This window comes from Rhamphochromis longiceps, linkage group LG13 (assembly GCF_057381845.1).
Source record: "Rhamphochromis longiceps isolate RC_006_pf linkage group LG13, R_longiceps_female_GT1.1, whole genome shotgun sequence".
In the NCBI taxonomy this organism is placed as follows: Eukaryota; Metazoa; Chordata; class Actinopteri; order Cichliformes; family Cichlidae; genus Rhamphochromis; species Rhamphochromis longiceps.
The window spans coordinates 22,944,726-22,958,352 of record NC_140569.1 but is presented as its reverse complement, the minus strand read 5'-3'; the positions used below and the strand labels follow the sequence as shown (position 1 = coordinate 22,958,352).

Genomic DNA, 13,627 nt, shown 5'->3' with positions numbered 1-13,627 from the left:
TTTTAAAAAGAAATCTGGCAAAACAATGTCCAGCCGCTTCCCCCACCTTTCTTTGTGCTTCTTTAAAAGAAACGTTTGGATATCTGTAGAAGTTTTCACTGCTAATTATCACACCTGAGGTTTGCCCTTGTTTTCTCCATGTACTGCACAAACTAACCGCTAGGGTGCACCCCAACTAAATTCTTTTATTTTTGCTCACCTTTACAAATAACGTGACTGTCTGATGTTCTTTAATGAGGATCAGTCAATATTTATGCATTTAAATGAGACTTTAACTGAGTTTCAAGTAGTTTAAATATCTAATAAATAAAACAGTAAATAAATTCAATGTAAAAACACGCAGGATTTATTTGATAAAACCCAATACTTTCTAAATGGCTAGAGGTGAACCTAAGGTGATTTGAATGAGGCAGTTGTAATTGCTCCAAATGAGACTCAGGAGTTCAGTTTATTTTAGCCAATAAAATGTTTATTTAAATGGTCAGGGAAAAAAATACGTTGAGTTACTTTAACCACTTAAGGAGCTGTTACACGCTAGCACAGTTAAAGGAGTTTAATAGACGCCTTATTTGAAATTATAATCAGTAAGAATAAACGCATTTAAGGGTGTTTTGTTTGAGGAACCAATAAGAAGGCCGTCGGTAGTTTAAAGTCATCGTTTGTTTTTCTATATTTTTATATGTGACGTGAATGTGGCTTTTTTTTCCCTTTGACGAGCATTTCCCATGATGCACCGGGAAAAAAAGACGTAACCCGGCGCGGATATTCAAAACTATGGCAGAAGACTCGAGCATATTAAAAATAATATCAAACTCCGAGGACACGGAAAATGTGTCCACTGATAAAAGCAGAGACCTCGGGATAAAGAGACGCCTTTCCTTCTCCTCGGAAAAGGATATTAGCATAGCGGAGGCACCGAAGACACCGCCTGAGGTCCAAGCTGTATCCGAAGACCCAAACTCAAGCCGAGTTTCCCCGGAAATCAGCAAACAACGTTCCCCAAGTCCCGTAAACACACATTTAAAGGGTAAAAATGCTGTAAAGTTAAAAGACGACTCTTCTAGACAGCACTGCGTGAACGACACTGACGATAAGGAAAACACCGCTATACCCGCCGATCAAAGTAGGTGACATAACCGGTGTGAGTGCATGTGTTCCCCAACGAGGGAGGGGGTGATCACAGTAGACCCACTGCTGTGATCACGTTTCTTAAACTATATTAAGGTTTTGGTCTAAGGATATTAGTACTTTGTGGTTATTTTCTTGATGTAAATTTGATTTCAAGGGAGAAAACAGCTAGAGCTACTTCTGTTGTTCTACACTGTACATTTTGGTATCGACTCGGTACCGAGTAAATACAGAGTCAGTTTTGCAAATACTTTTAACCTATAGAGGCAACTTTTGTAGGGAGAGCAGTGTGTCATGATTTATCAGATGAATTATCGTCAATATGCAAATGAACACATTTAACGACCATTAAATCACTGATTTTTGTTTCTAACTTTCTGCTATAATTATTTAATACACCAAAAACACACCTTTCTGTTTTTGGTGTATTTTGAAATTGAAGCAAATAGTTTGTTATTTAAATGTGCTGTAGGTCATAAATAAAACAGACGTGACAGTCAACTCAAAGACGTTCAGGCATTTTTCATGGTGCATGTTTGAGGGTTTAAAAAATTATTTAATATAATTCAGTTTTACACACTGAACTGACGGGACTCTCACACTAGTAGTGATCCGATACTATGGATATTGGGATTGTTTAGCCCAGCTCTATCAGCTACATCAGAAATGCTGCAGACCAACACATCCTACAAGTCTACAAATATATAATCTAGTGGTATAGTAGATGGGCTTTTCAGATAAATGTTAAGCTGATTTTTTGTTTGTTTGTTGTTGTTTTTTCCAGATAACACAGAGGAGGATAACGCTTCTTGTCAGGGAGGTTTTAAACATATTAAAGTGACTGCCAGTATACAAAGTGATGCAGAGGACAGAGATGCCGAGGTGGTGAGGAGGGCACAGGAGGAAGGCTGCGTGAACGTGGTCTTCCCGGGGACTGTAACTCAGGAAGGCTGCTGTCGTTTCGTCAGCGAGATCCTCAAGTGCATCCTCTATCAAAGACAGCAGCTGCCCATGACGTATGACCAGTTGGTATACTCCCAGAGGAAGCAGCAAGCGTCGGTGCAGGTGAACAGGAAAAGTTTATGGTAGATGCCTCCAGCTGTTCAGTTGACGAAATGTTGGTGATGTGAGATTAACACGACATGTTTGGTGTCTCTTTTGCTTTTCAGGATAAAGACGTAGTGAATCGAAGACCGGTGCATTCAGCAGACATGGACTGGCGCAAGTGTCAGCAGACCCTTCAGGAGCTGGAGGAAGTGCTGCAGCATCTGGAGGTGCTGTTCTCCCTCAGCAGGGTGCCCCGTGTGCTCCTGTTAATGGGTGGCTCGCTTGTCCTCCCCAAAGAGCTGTACGAGATAAACATGGAGTCCCTGGCATCATCCGGTGGGAATCTGTGTCTACGGGTGTCATCGTGCTTGAGGCAGATCTTCCGCACACTGTTTGTGGCTGACCTTTTGTCTGACACCAGACCTGTTCGCTTAATGCCCACCACAGTCTTGGTGCTGGCTCACAGGGACTGTGGTGTAGGCTGGTTTCGACCCAAACTCCAATTTAAAGTCCCAACTCGTGTAAAAAAACAAATCATCGTTCTGTCTAGCGATCCAAACGTCTGCAAGGAACCAAGGGCGGAAGGGTCAGACTGGGAGGATTATGTGTGGTTTCAGGCACCTGTGACTATTAAGGGCTTCAGTAACTGACCCTAAAAGTTGGACAGTAAGTCTTTAGAGTGTAGCACTTTCTTTCTGGTGCTTGTGTACTACAGTAAATGTTAACAGCAATCCAAGGGAACTTTAAACATTTGTGTTTTTTATTAAAATGTACATATTTTAATCAATTTCGACGTATTCTTTTGTTTCAGAGTATGTTCATTCAAACAATAGTGAAATAAACAGTATGGTGTGCTACCCTTTTCTTTTACAAATGATCGTTTAAAAGAATGTTTGTCCTCATTTAACACAGAGCAATACACACACTATTAGTGCAATACATTTTTAATGACCAAGACTTCTTTATGCCAGTGTCATCTGAGCATGTTTACATATATCAAAAGCTTGCAAATGATTTGAGTGTCACGAATCAAGTGATAAGATGCTGCGTGGTGTAAAAATGTTCAACTTAAGGATTTGTATGTCTCCTGCTTGAAATAATAAAGGACAGATGTGCTATAACTGGTCTGCGAGTTCACTGAGGGCTTCAGGACTTCTCCACCTTCTTGACAAAATTGAACAGGTCGTCAGCAAGCAGCTGGGGCTCTTCAAAGGCTGCAAAGTGGCCACCCCTGGGCATGAAAGTGTAGGACTGGATGTTTCGGTACCTAATTTGTGCCCATGACTTGGGGCAGTGCCTGAGCTCATTAGGAAAGGCTGCAAAGCCAGTGGGCACAAAAATCTCTGTCCTAAAACAAAAAATATATAATGTATAATTAGAGGCATCACATGACATGGTAAAACACTCATGTGTAGTGTGGAGAGTACACAGTGACGTACTTAAAATCCACTCTGTTGTTAAGATTACTCCCCAAATTCTCTTTGTAGAAGCGCATGGACGAGGTGATGGAGCCTGTGGTCCAGTAGATCATGACATTTGTCAAGAGGTCATCCAGGCTGAATTTTCTGCACAGATGACACAATTTCTTATCAGTCACAAACCAGCAGCTATCACAAATCTTGCTGAATGAAAAACAATAATCCGTAATTGTTAGAGCTGCACCGATCTAGGTCGATCCTTGCCCTGTTGACTAGTGTCGGGAAAAGGGACACCTACCAATATTTTTAAAAAACTAAAATATTTGCATAAAATCAATTATTGATCAAATTGTTAATTTAAATATCTCCACAGTCCTAGAATTTAGAAACTGTACCTCTCCAGCCCACCGTCCTCCAGATCTCTGTTCTTCAGATCGGCCCAGGAGGAGAACTTCTCCAAAATCCAGGCTGCCAAGCCTACAGGAGAGTCATTCACCCCACAGCCTGCAACGACAAAGTGGTATCAAGAGCTGAAATCACTAAATTTAAGGTCGATTCTCTTACATTAGCTTCTGTTTGACCTTTTAATCCAGTCACTGTGACTATCAGAAACACTGAGCTTACTAAACTGTGTTATGGTCACACCTGCAGTATCTGGTTTAGTGGCCTGAATGTGAAAGTAGCCCGATTCTCTCAGCATCTCAAAGACGTTCTTCTCAAAGAAAGGGAACAACCGGCGAACATCTTCCCGACTCAAACCAACCAGGAAGGGCAGATACGGGCCAATCAACAAGGACAACAGGACTTTGAAACCCCTATTTGACATACACATGTTTAGGTGGAGACCCTTCACGCACCTGCAAAAGAGAAATGGTGGGGGGGAAAAAAGACGAGAGAAAAAAACGTTACCAAGGTCACAGCGAGTTAGTTAGTGCCAGTTTTCACATTAAATCAGCTTCACTCTTCAGGAATTTGCACAGCCATTTGTTTTTTTGTAAATCTGTCCGCACAGTGCAAACAATGCTTCACAGTTCCAGTAAGAACTGTCACAATGTTTCCATTAACACAAAGCGAGCGAGGGACTTTCTGTTCCAGCGAGTAACCTGTGGCATGTTTTCTGTTTTTGTTGCACTCACTGAGGCTTCATCTGTGCCATGTTGGTGGTGATGAGCGAGCCCCAGTCCCCTCCCTGCAGATAGAACTGAGAGAAGCCCAAACGCTCCATCAGCTTCAGGAAAATCCGGGCGGCGGCGAGGCTGTTGAACCCTGGAGCGGCAGTGGAGACACATTTGTGAATATCTTCCGCCAGATTTATTTAGAATTAGTAGACGTATTCTACCTTGTTTATGAGAGGCTTCTGAGAAACCGTAGCCAGGGATAGACGGGCATATGACCTCAAACACAACACCGTCGCGGCTTTGCGTGAGAAGCGGCAGAATCTTGTAGAACTCGTAGAAGGAGCCGGGCCAGCCGTGAACGATCATGATAGGCAGAACCTTCTGATTCTCGCGGTGTGGTGGACGCACATGGATAAAGTGCACGTCCAGTCCTGACACATGAAAAGCAAAACAACAACTTTAATAATAACTGCTGATTGATTATTGCGCAAATATCTGTGTGGGTTGACGTACATCCAGTATACTCACTGCTGAGCTGTTATGTACCTTCTATTTTGGTTTTGAAGTGTGGATACTTGTTGAGCACTGCCACCTGCTTTTTCCAGTCAAACTCGTGTCTCCAATAGGAAACAACTTTCTTCAGATAAGTGGAATTGAAGCCATAGTGGAACTTGCCATCTTCTAAAGGATCTGCGTAGCGTGTCCTGTCGATGCGCTCATAGAGATCCTGTTGATCAAGAAGATTGCTTTGCATAACTGTGCCCAAATATTGTTCATTCAGAAGTTGGATTACCAGCTCAAACCTACCTCGATCTCTTTGTCTGAGGTCTCCACTTGAAAAGGGTAGATTTTCTGATCTTCTGATAGTGTCTTCTCCCCCACTCCCCACCATCCGTCCCCTAAAGGAATGGTTCTTGGTTTTTTTCTTTTGTACACTATGTAGGCCATTATTCCACCTGCTGCCACGGCTGAGCCGATCAGTAGCTGCTGCTGCTGAGCAGCACTCAAGCCAAAGAAAGTGTCCCTGCAAAGTGTGGGGAAATATTAGGGGAAACTTAAAGAACAATCTATTTATTTGTCCGTATAATTGTAAAGTTAAGTGCCGCCCTACTTCAAAACCTGCAGTCTCTGCATCGTGCTGTTCCAGGAGTGGGCATCCACAGGTGACTTTAGATCTGGACAATGGGACATAGGTCAAGAAGGCTTTTTTTTTGTTCCCCTTTTTGTCACGCAGCAAAGCGCTTCAAAAGTCGCGTGTGGAAATTAAATCCGAGCGAGATTAAACATACCTTGTTTTCGATATGAGTAGTTTGATTTCTGCAGATAACCGCGGGAACCTGGGTGCTAGTCGTGCAGACGCAAAGAGTGGGAGCGAGTTCGCAACAACAGCCTGGATCAGACCCGATCTCTGATGCCGATTCGCTGCGAGATATGCCACTCCTCGCGCGCGGTGACGTCGATGTTTATATAACTGGGAGGGCACGGTGGGGAGTGTTTCACTTCGTTTCCTGTGTTTGTTAGGCAAAAGATAGAAAATGTGGAAAGTCGCTTTGACTGTTCTTGCGGCCGCTTTGGCCGTTGGGTATGGGGCCATGGTCGGGGGCTTGACAGACGCCGATATCAACGATGAAAATGTGCAAAACGCTCTCCACTTCGCCGTCGTCCAACACAACCGAGGCAGCAACGATTTGTACCTCAGTCAAGTGGCAGAAGTGATCAAGGTTCAGTCACAGGTGAGTAACGGTCAGATTCGTGAATAACTGAATTGTTCTTTAGGGGAAAGCCATCCAGTAAACCATCGTAGTGATGTGAGCCCTTAAGAAAAGGCCTGCGAAGCGCCCTTTAAAGGTTTCACTTTTAACCACTAAACTAAAGTCCTAGTGGCCGTCCGATGGTCGTTACATACAATTTATTTGCTATATGCCTTCTTAATGGCGTTGGTACTCCCCAAAACATGGCTGGCCTCTTTAATCTTCCCTAATCCTCTCAACCTAGCTTGAGCAGTAGGTCTGCAATGTTCTGTGTACCTGTGTGGAGGCAGCCATTGACCCGCCTGCACAAAAGAGCAGTGTGGGTTTAGGAAAAAAAGGAACCCGACAAAAGCACATCTTTGCTAAAGATTGGTTAATATGCTGACGAGTCATGTATTTATTAATTTTTTTAAGTTTATTTGGCTCTCCTCTTGAACTCTGAGACAAGGCTAGCGTAGCAGCGTGTTGATGTTTGTGTTTTTTCTAGTCATTGGTGAGCTTCTTTGCTCACGGGTGGTTTAAAGAGGAAGAGGAGGAGTTAATTTGCTGTAAATCTTGTATTCAATTTCTTTCCCATTACAGGTGGTCGCTGGCATCAAGTACGTCATAACTGTGAAGATGGCAAAGACCCCCTGCAGAAAGGATGGTGTAGAGGAAGTGTGTGCAATCCACACAGATCAGGCAAAGGCTAAGGTACTGATGGCATCTTCTCAAAAGAAGCAAGATATTTGATCTGTTCTTAAACATCATGCAGCAGCCTTGTAATTAAAGCTGCATTCACACTGGAAGTGATTTGCTCGATGCACATCTCTTTGCAGCTGACGACAGGTGTCCTGTTGAAAAGTGATCATGTGAAACAAATTGATTTCTGATGTTTCTATGTTTTGTTTATTTCATAATAAATCAAAAAAACAATTTTTTGCGTACTTGACATGATTTGACAACACCACCTGAAAGATCCTAATGTTAAATGTATTGTCTGTTTTTCCTTTCAGCCCTACCAGTGCACATTCGAAGTGTGGAGCCGCCCATGGCTTAATTCCATTGAGTTACTGAAGAATGAATGCCAACACTGAGATCTACGTGGGACGCTAGAACGAGAACGCTTGGGAAATCTTACCTTTGTGTCAGAATAATCTTCTCTTAGACTGCAATGCACTTTCCTGTAGGTGGAATAAATATATTAATATTAGTATTTGCTGCCTTTACTACTGCACTGCTTAACTAATCAAACTTGTTTTAAATTTCCAAAATTAACTAACCAGTGTTACAAACTAGGTCTCCCCGATTTTTAAAGAAGCAACTTTGCCTCATCAGTAAACCAAGCAAATAACAAACTGTTGTGTAGTCAAACTGATCATGAGCTGCTTTTTTTTTCCAGATAATTCAGTTTTGAAATAAAGTCAAACTTGCACACAAACTTTAACGTGTCCATGTGGTAAATGCACACAAGGATGACGTTTTAGCTCAATAGAGCTTCTTTGTTGTTGTTGATGGTGATGAGTTCTCTGGATACCTACCCACTGACTAAGAGGAAGGAGAATGTGAACAAATCTGGGACAGACATGACTGACAACAGAAAATGCCATTCACATTATTTTTCATTTTAACATCTATAAGGAGCTTTGTTTAACCACTCTCCCACTGCTCTCAGTCTACCTAAACGTTGGTGGATAGAGCAGTTGAAGTCAACGCAGAAGCTTGATGTCAGATCATGGGTCAAGTGCAGGTTTGGCGCCCTGTACTCAAAATTAAAAGTGACCAATAAAAGACAAACTATGCAGATTAGTGCAGAATATGATGGAACTACAGCAAATAAAGACTGCTGGTAAGAGATGGAAGTCAGTGTAGGCTAATTCAACTACAGAGGAAGAGGGAGATGTGCATTTGTCCTTCACGCACTCAACTCCAAACACACCACTTCCCAGCAGTCATCTACGTGTCCCAGATAAGCACAGTCTTTGTCCCACTTTTTAAAGTTGTTGCGATACAAGAAGTGGAAAAAATATTTCTATATTTTATATTTATTTTTCCTGAACACTCCATGAACACGCTAGCAGATTTCATTATATCTTTTCCTACGCAATAGAAAACAAACACGCATTTTTATTTATTTTTTTTGAAAAAACTTCTGGCGGTGAATTAACGACGTTATTTTTTATGACAGGAAGTGGCCTGCTACGTTTATTTCACAAGTTCACAACCGGAGCAATGCGGGCATATCGTAACCCTACGGACTTTGCCTAAACTGTTAATAATTTATAAAGGTTTCTCCATTTTGGTGGATTGGGATGTTTTAAAACAGCAGGTTGTTTAAAGTACATTAGTAAGAAAACTCCGGTATCCAAACATGAAGGTCCTGAACAGAGACGAGCTGCAGGTCGCTGAAGGAGTTCTGCTCAAACACTTACCGAAGAGTTATAAGGTATCTGCGACATAAACCGCGTGTCTTTGTGCTTTACAGCCTCAGCAGCGCTTAAAAGTGTTTCGTGCTTTCAGGTGTACGGTTTCCTGTACGGAATCAACAGGAACAAACCGACTACACTAGAAGTTGTGGTCGATACGTGGCCTGATTTTAAAGTTATCATCTGCAGACCGGACCCCGAGGTGTGTTTAAATCCCGTCAGAAAACTGTGGATAGCTTTTCAAGACGGAAATCTTTCGCTTGTCACGTGATTGTGACAGCTTTTGTTAATTTCACAGAACAAGCGTGCCTCGATTTTCATGAAAAAGATGGCATACTACAGCACGGATGAACAGAGTTTGAGGAAAATGCTGACAGACGAGAATGCAGTTGATTGGAGCACTTATTTCATGATAGGAGGTGAGCTCAGATCACTGCAGAAAATAAGCACGAAATAAATATGGTGGCTTTTACGTCACTACATTTGACAGCTGTTACTATTTACACAGTTTTATAGACAGAGCACACACTTTGTACAATATTCTAATAAAAAGTTTAATAATCATATGGACATGTTTCCTGCATTAAATACAAACTGCTTGGATAACCTAAATAAACCTAATAAAAAGGAGAGAAAGAAATTAATGTGAATACTTTCCATTTGACAGGGTTTGATGTTTTCCAAGGGTCTTCTGGCAGAAGAGTGAACCACAAAGTCTATACTTCGGTGCATCTGTATTTGCCAGACACCAACCATCTCCACATGTCAACGTATGACAGGTATAATCTGATCATTAAGATTCGCTTTAAGTTATATCTGTGTATAAGTCATGATTTAAAAATAAACCCAAAAAGATAGTACACCCTGTGTCTGTCATGAAACGTCTGTGTGCGGCAAGCAGGAAAGGACCCAAATTTAAGAGTCAAGATTCTTTATTTGTCACATGCCTAGTTATACGAGTACAACAAGCAGTGAAATGTGTCCTGAAACGCTCCTCGACTGTGCAAAAAATAGAACATTATATACAGTAAGTAAATTATATACAAAAAGAGGACATTATGTACAGTAAGTAAGTGAATTTTATAACAATCTGGAAATTTTCAATTGAAAATCTGAAAGTGTACATCGTGCGAGTGGGATGTTAAAGTGTCTTGTGCCTAGTGAGGGTTAGGGTTCAATTCCGACTCGTCTAAAGTGTAGAGTTAAGTGCGTCCCTACTCCAAAATCTGCAGTTTTTGCATCATGCTGTTCCAAGAGTGGGCGTCCACAGGTGACTATGGACTTGGACAATGGGACAGAGGTCAAGAATGCTTTTTTTCCCCATTTTTTTTTGTTAACGCTGCCCAGCGCTTCAAAAGTTGCATGTGCAGAAATCAAATCAAATAAGTTGTTTGATTTCCGCAGCTAACCGTGGGCAGTTGAGTGCTGTTTGTGCAGACGCAAAGAGCCTGAACGAGTTCACAGCAACAGCCTGGATCATACGTGATCTCTGCTGCTGGACTTTTCCTATTATTCTCCTTCTAAATGTTATTGGCGGTTGGCAAACAACAGATGGGGCATTACTGCCATCAACTGGTCTGGAGTATGAACTGGACAAAAAAACAAACAAACTCAAATCCTCCCAAACAATTTACCCTCTTTTACACACTGGAATAATTCCTGATAACTTTCACTTCTTAAGTCCTTTTACAGTAAATCAATGAGATCTAGTTTTGTTTTTATATTACTGAGGTTTGGGGACAGTTGTCTTCTCGCCACCTGATTTTTCTGGAGTTGGAATTACAAGGACCTCGATGTGAACACAGCCATCTGTCTTCACACGAAGGATAACCCTGATCGGGTCGTACAGTTTTTGTAACCCAACAATAACAAATAATTATTATGTCTGTCTTCTTCTTCTGTTTACATCCGGTCATCCCAATCCCGTTGTTTGCTCTTTTTTCGAGGAATGGCAGAGACAGACACGAAAACACCTCCCTGCCTAGCCTTGATTATTTTATTATTATCCTACTACTGATTCTATATATCCAGTTCAGGACATTCTGTTCAAACTCCCTTTGGCGAGAGAATATCCTTCTAAACATTATCTAGTGTGACGTGTAAGCATGTAGCAAAAACCCTCAAGCGCTCTATGTTCATTCTCAATATTTCAGCCCAGACATACAACTGGACAAGTCGTTTTAACCCTCAAAACCCAGAGCGCCAATTCGTTTATGAGCACATTGCGTTGTGTATATAAAAATAATAAAAACAGCTTTATTTAATCATTTTCAACCCTAACATTCCATAGTAGTCACATTTCTCTGCTGTGGGGATTGCCGATTGGCTGCAAGATCTCTGCCAGATGTGCCACTCCTCCGGCACAGTGATGTTCATGTTGATATAACTGGGAGGGCACGGTGAGGAGTGTTTCACTTCGTCTCCTGTGTGTTTGTTAGGCAACAGAAACAAGATGTGGAAGGTCGCTTTGACTGTCCTTGCGGCCGCTTTGGCCGTTGGGTATGGGACCCCGGTCGGGGGCTTGACAGACGCTGATATCAACAATGAAGACGTGCAAAACGCTCTCCACTTCGCCGTCATCCAACACAACAGAGACAGCAACGACTTGTACATCAGGCAAGTGGTAGAAGTGATCAAGGTTCAGTCACAGGTGAGTAACGGTCAGATTCGTGAATAACTGAATTGTTCTTTAGGGGAAAGCAATCCAGTAAACCATCGTAGTGATGTGAGCCCTTAAGAAAAGGCCTGCGAAGCGCCCTTCAAAGGTTTCACTTTTAACTACTAAACTAAAGTCCTAGAGGCCGTTACATACAATTTACTTGCTATATGCCTTCTTAATGGCGTTGGTACTCCCCCAAATATGGCTGGCTTCGTAATTTGTCACGTTAATATCCTCTCATCCTCTCATCCTAGCTTTAACAGTAGGTCGGAAATGTTTTTTATGCTTGTGTTGAGGCAGCCATTGGCCCACCCGAACAAAAGAGCAGTGTGGGTTTAAAAAAAAAAGGAACCCGACAAAAGCACATCTTTGCTAAAGATTGGTTAATATGCTGATGAGTCATGTTTTTTTAAAAGTTTATTTGGCTCTCCTCTTGAAACCTGAGGCAAGGCTACCGTAGCAATGTGTTGATGTTTGTGTTTTCTCTAGTCATTGGTGAGCTTCTTGGCTCACAGGGGACAGTAGGGGTGTTTAAAGAGGAGAAGGAGGAGGGGTTCATTTGCTGTAAGTCTTGTATTCAATTTTCTTTCCCATTACAGGTGGTCGCTGGCATGAAGTACGTCATAACTGTGAAGATGGTAAAGACCCCTTGCAGAAAGTATGGCGTCGATCAAGTGTGTGCAATCCACACAGATCAGGCAAAGTTTCAGGTACTGATGGCATCTTCTCAAAAGAAGCAAGATATTTGATCTGTTCTTAAACATCATGCAGCAGCCTTGTAACTAAAGCTGCATTCACAGTGGAAGTGATTTGCTCAACGCAGATCTTTTTACAGCTGAAGGCCGGTGTCCTGTTGAAAAGTGATCGTCTGAAACAAATTGATTTCTGATGTTTCTATGTTTTGTTTTTTATTTCATAATAATAAATCACAGTTTTTCTGCATACTTGACATAGTTTTATAGAACTTTTCTGCTGCCCTCTTGTCGCGATGTTGCTGTGAATCCCTTTGAGTGTGTAATGCATATTAATCTGATCGTTAAATACTCATGTTCTTAATAGACATTATGCTATTGGATAAAAAAAAAACCTAAAGCATTTATATGTGTAAATAACACCACCTGAAAGATCCTAATGTTAAATGTATTGTCTGTTTTTCCTTTCAGCCCTACCAGTGCACATTCGAAGTGTGGAGCCGCCCATGGCTTAATTCCATTGAGTTACTGAAGAATGAATGCCAACACTGAGATCTACGTGGGACGCTAGAACGAGAACGCTTGGGAAATCTTACCTTTGTGTCAGAATAATCTTCTCTTAGACTGCAATGCACTTTCCTGTAGGTGGAATAAATATATTAATATTAGTATTTGCTGCCTTTACTACTGCACTGCTTAACTAATCAAACTTGTTTTAAATTTCCAAAATCCACTATCCAGTGTTACAAACTAGGTCTCCCCGATTTTTAAAGAAGCAACTTTGCCTCATCAGTAAACCAAGCAAATAACAAACTGTTGTGTAGTCAAACTGATCATGAGCTGCTTTTTTCCCCCAGATAATTCAGTTTTGAAATAAAGTCAAACTTGCACACAAACTTTAACGTGTCCATGTGGTAAATGCACACAAGGATGACGTTTTAGCTCAATAGAGCTTCTTTGTTGTTGTTGATGGTGATGAGTTCTCTGGATACCTACCCACTGACTAAGAGGAAGGAGAATGTGAACAAATCTGGGACAGACATGACTGACAACAGAAAATGCCATTCACATTATTTTCAACATCTATAAGGAGTTGGTGGATAGAGCAGTTACACTTTTAATCACTTTGGAAAAGAGGGGAGTTTTTGTCTAACACTATAAAACATATTGGACTTTGGGTGACCAGGGTTCCCACTTTATGTAGGACTACACTGCATGTTTAACCCTTTTCCCACCTGCCCTGCATTCTGAGACACTATCTTACATTTTGATTAATCTCAGTTAAAGTCAATCCAGAAGCCTGTTGAAAGTCTCTTTAATCTGAGGGTTCAGATCACAGGTCAAGTGCAGGTCAAAATTAAACCATTAAAAGTGACCAATAAGATAAGCTGTGCAGAATATGATGGAAC

The 13,627-nt window shown here is 41.5% G+C and overlaps 4 protein-coding genes across 5 annotated transcripts; 3 read left to right on the top strand and 1 right to left on the bottom strand.

Annotated features, from left to right (window-relative positions):
- The first annotated feature begins 715 nt into the window (after positions 1-715).
- mad2l1bp (MAD2L1 binding protein) lies at positions 716-3,049 on the top strand. The gene is made up of 3 exons (XM_085428527.1): positions 716-1,123; positions 1,913-2,193; positions 2,298-3,049. Exons 1-3 carry the CDS (start codon positions 775-777, stop codon positions 2,823-2,825), a joined length of 1,158 nt encoding a protein of 385 aa, XP_085284653.1. The 5' UTR covers positions 716-774; the 3' UTR covers positions 2,826-3,049.
- ephx5 (epoxide hydrolase 5) lies at positions 2,914-6,130 on the bottom strand. Its single transcript, XM_085428526.1, has 10 exons — positions 6,001-6,130; positions 5,823-5,886; positions 5,519-5,735; positions 5,258-5,438; positions 4,933-5,142; positions 4,730-4,859; positions 4,239-4,450; positions 3,989-4,097; positions 3,615-3,740; positions 2,914-3,523 (listed from the first exon to the last, which is right to left on the bottom strand). The coding sequence occupies exons 2-10, from the start codon at positions 5,843-5,845 to the stop codon at positions 3,322-3,324; spliced, it is 1,410 nt and encodes a 469-aa protein (XP_085284652.1). The 5' UTR covers positions 5,846-5,886; positions 6,001-6,130; the 3' UTR covers positions 2,914-3,321.
- A 46-nt stretch (positions 6,131-6,176) lies between these two features.
- Positions 6,177-7,882, top strand: LOC146655855 (cystatin-like). The gene is made up of 3 exons (XM_085428530.1): positions 6,177-6,444; positions 7,045-7,155; positions 7,458-7,882. Exons 1-3 carry the CDS (start codon positions 6,247-6,249, stop codon positions 7,536-7,538), a joined length of 390 nt encoding a protein of 129 aa, XP_085284656.1. The 5' UTR covers positions 6,177-6,246; the 3' UTR covers positions 7,539-7,882.
- A 769-nt stretch (positions 7,883-8,651) lies between these two features.
- On the top strand, positions 8,652-12,886 carry LOC146655854 (cystatin-like). 2 transcript variants are annotated; one of them, XM_085428528.1, is made up of 7 exons: positions 8,652-8,887; positions 8,962-9,069; positions 9,166-9,286; positions 9,535-9,646; positions 11,306-11,517; positions 12,126-12,236; positions 12,690-12,886. In XM_085428528.1, the coding sequence occupies exons 4-7, from the start codon at positions 9,640-9,642 to the stop codon at positions 12,768-12,770; spliced, it is 411 nt and encodes a 136-aa protein (XP_085284654.1). In that variant the 5' UTR covers positions 8,652-8,887; positions 8,962-9,069; positions 9,166-9,286; positions 9,535-9,639; the 3' UTR covers positions 12,771-12,886. The 2 variants fall into 2 exon arrangements, with proteins under 2 accessions (XP_085284654.1, XP_085284655.1); XM_085428529.1 differs by lacking the exons at positions 8,962-9,069; positions 9,166-9,286.
- The last annotated feature ends 741 nt before the right edge of the window (positions 12,887-13,627 follow it).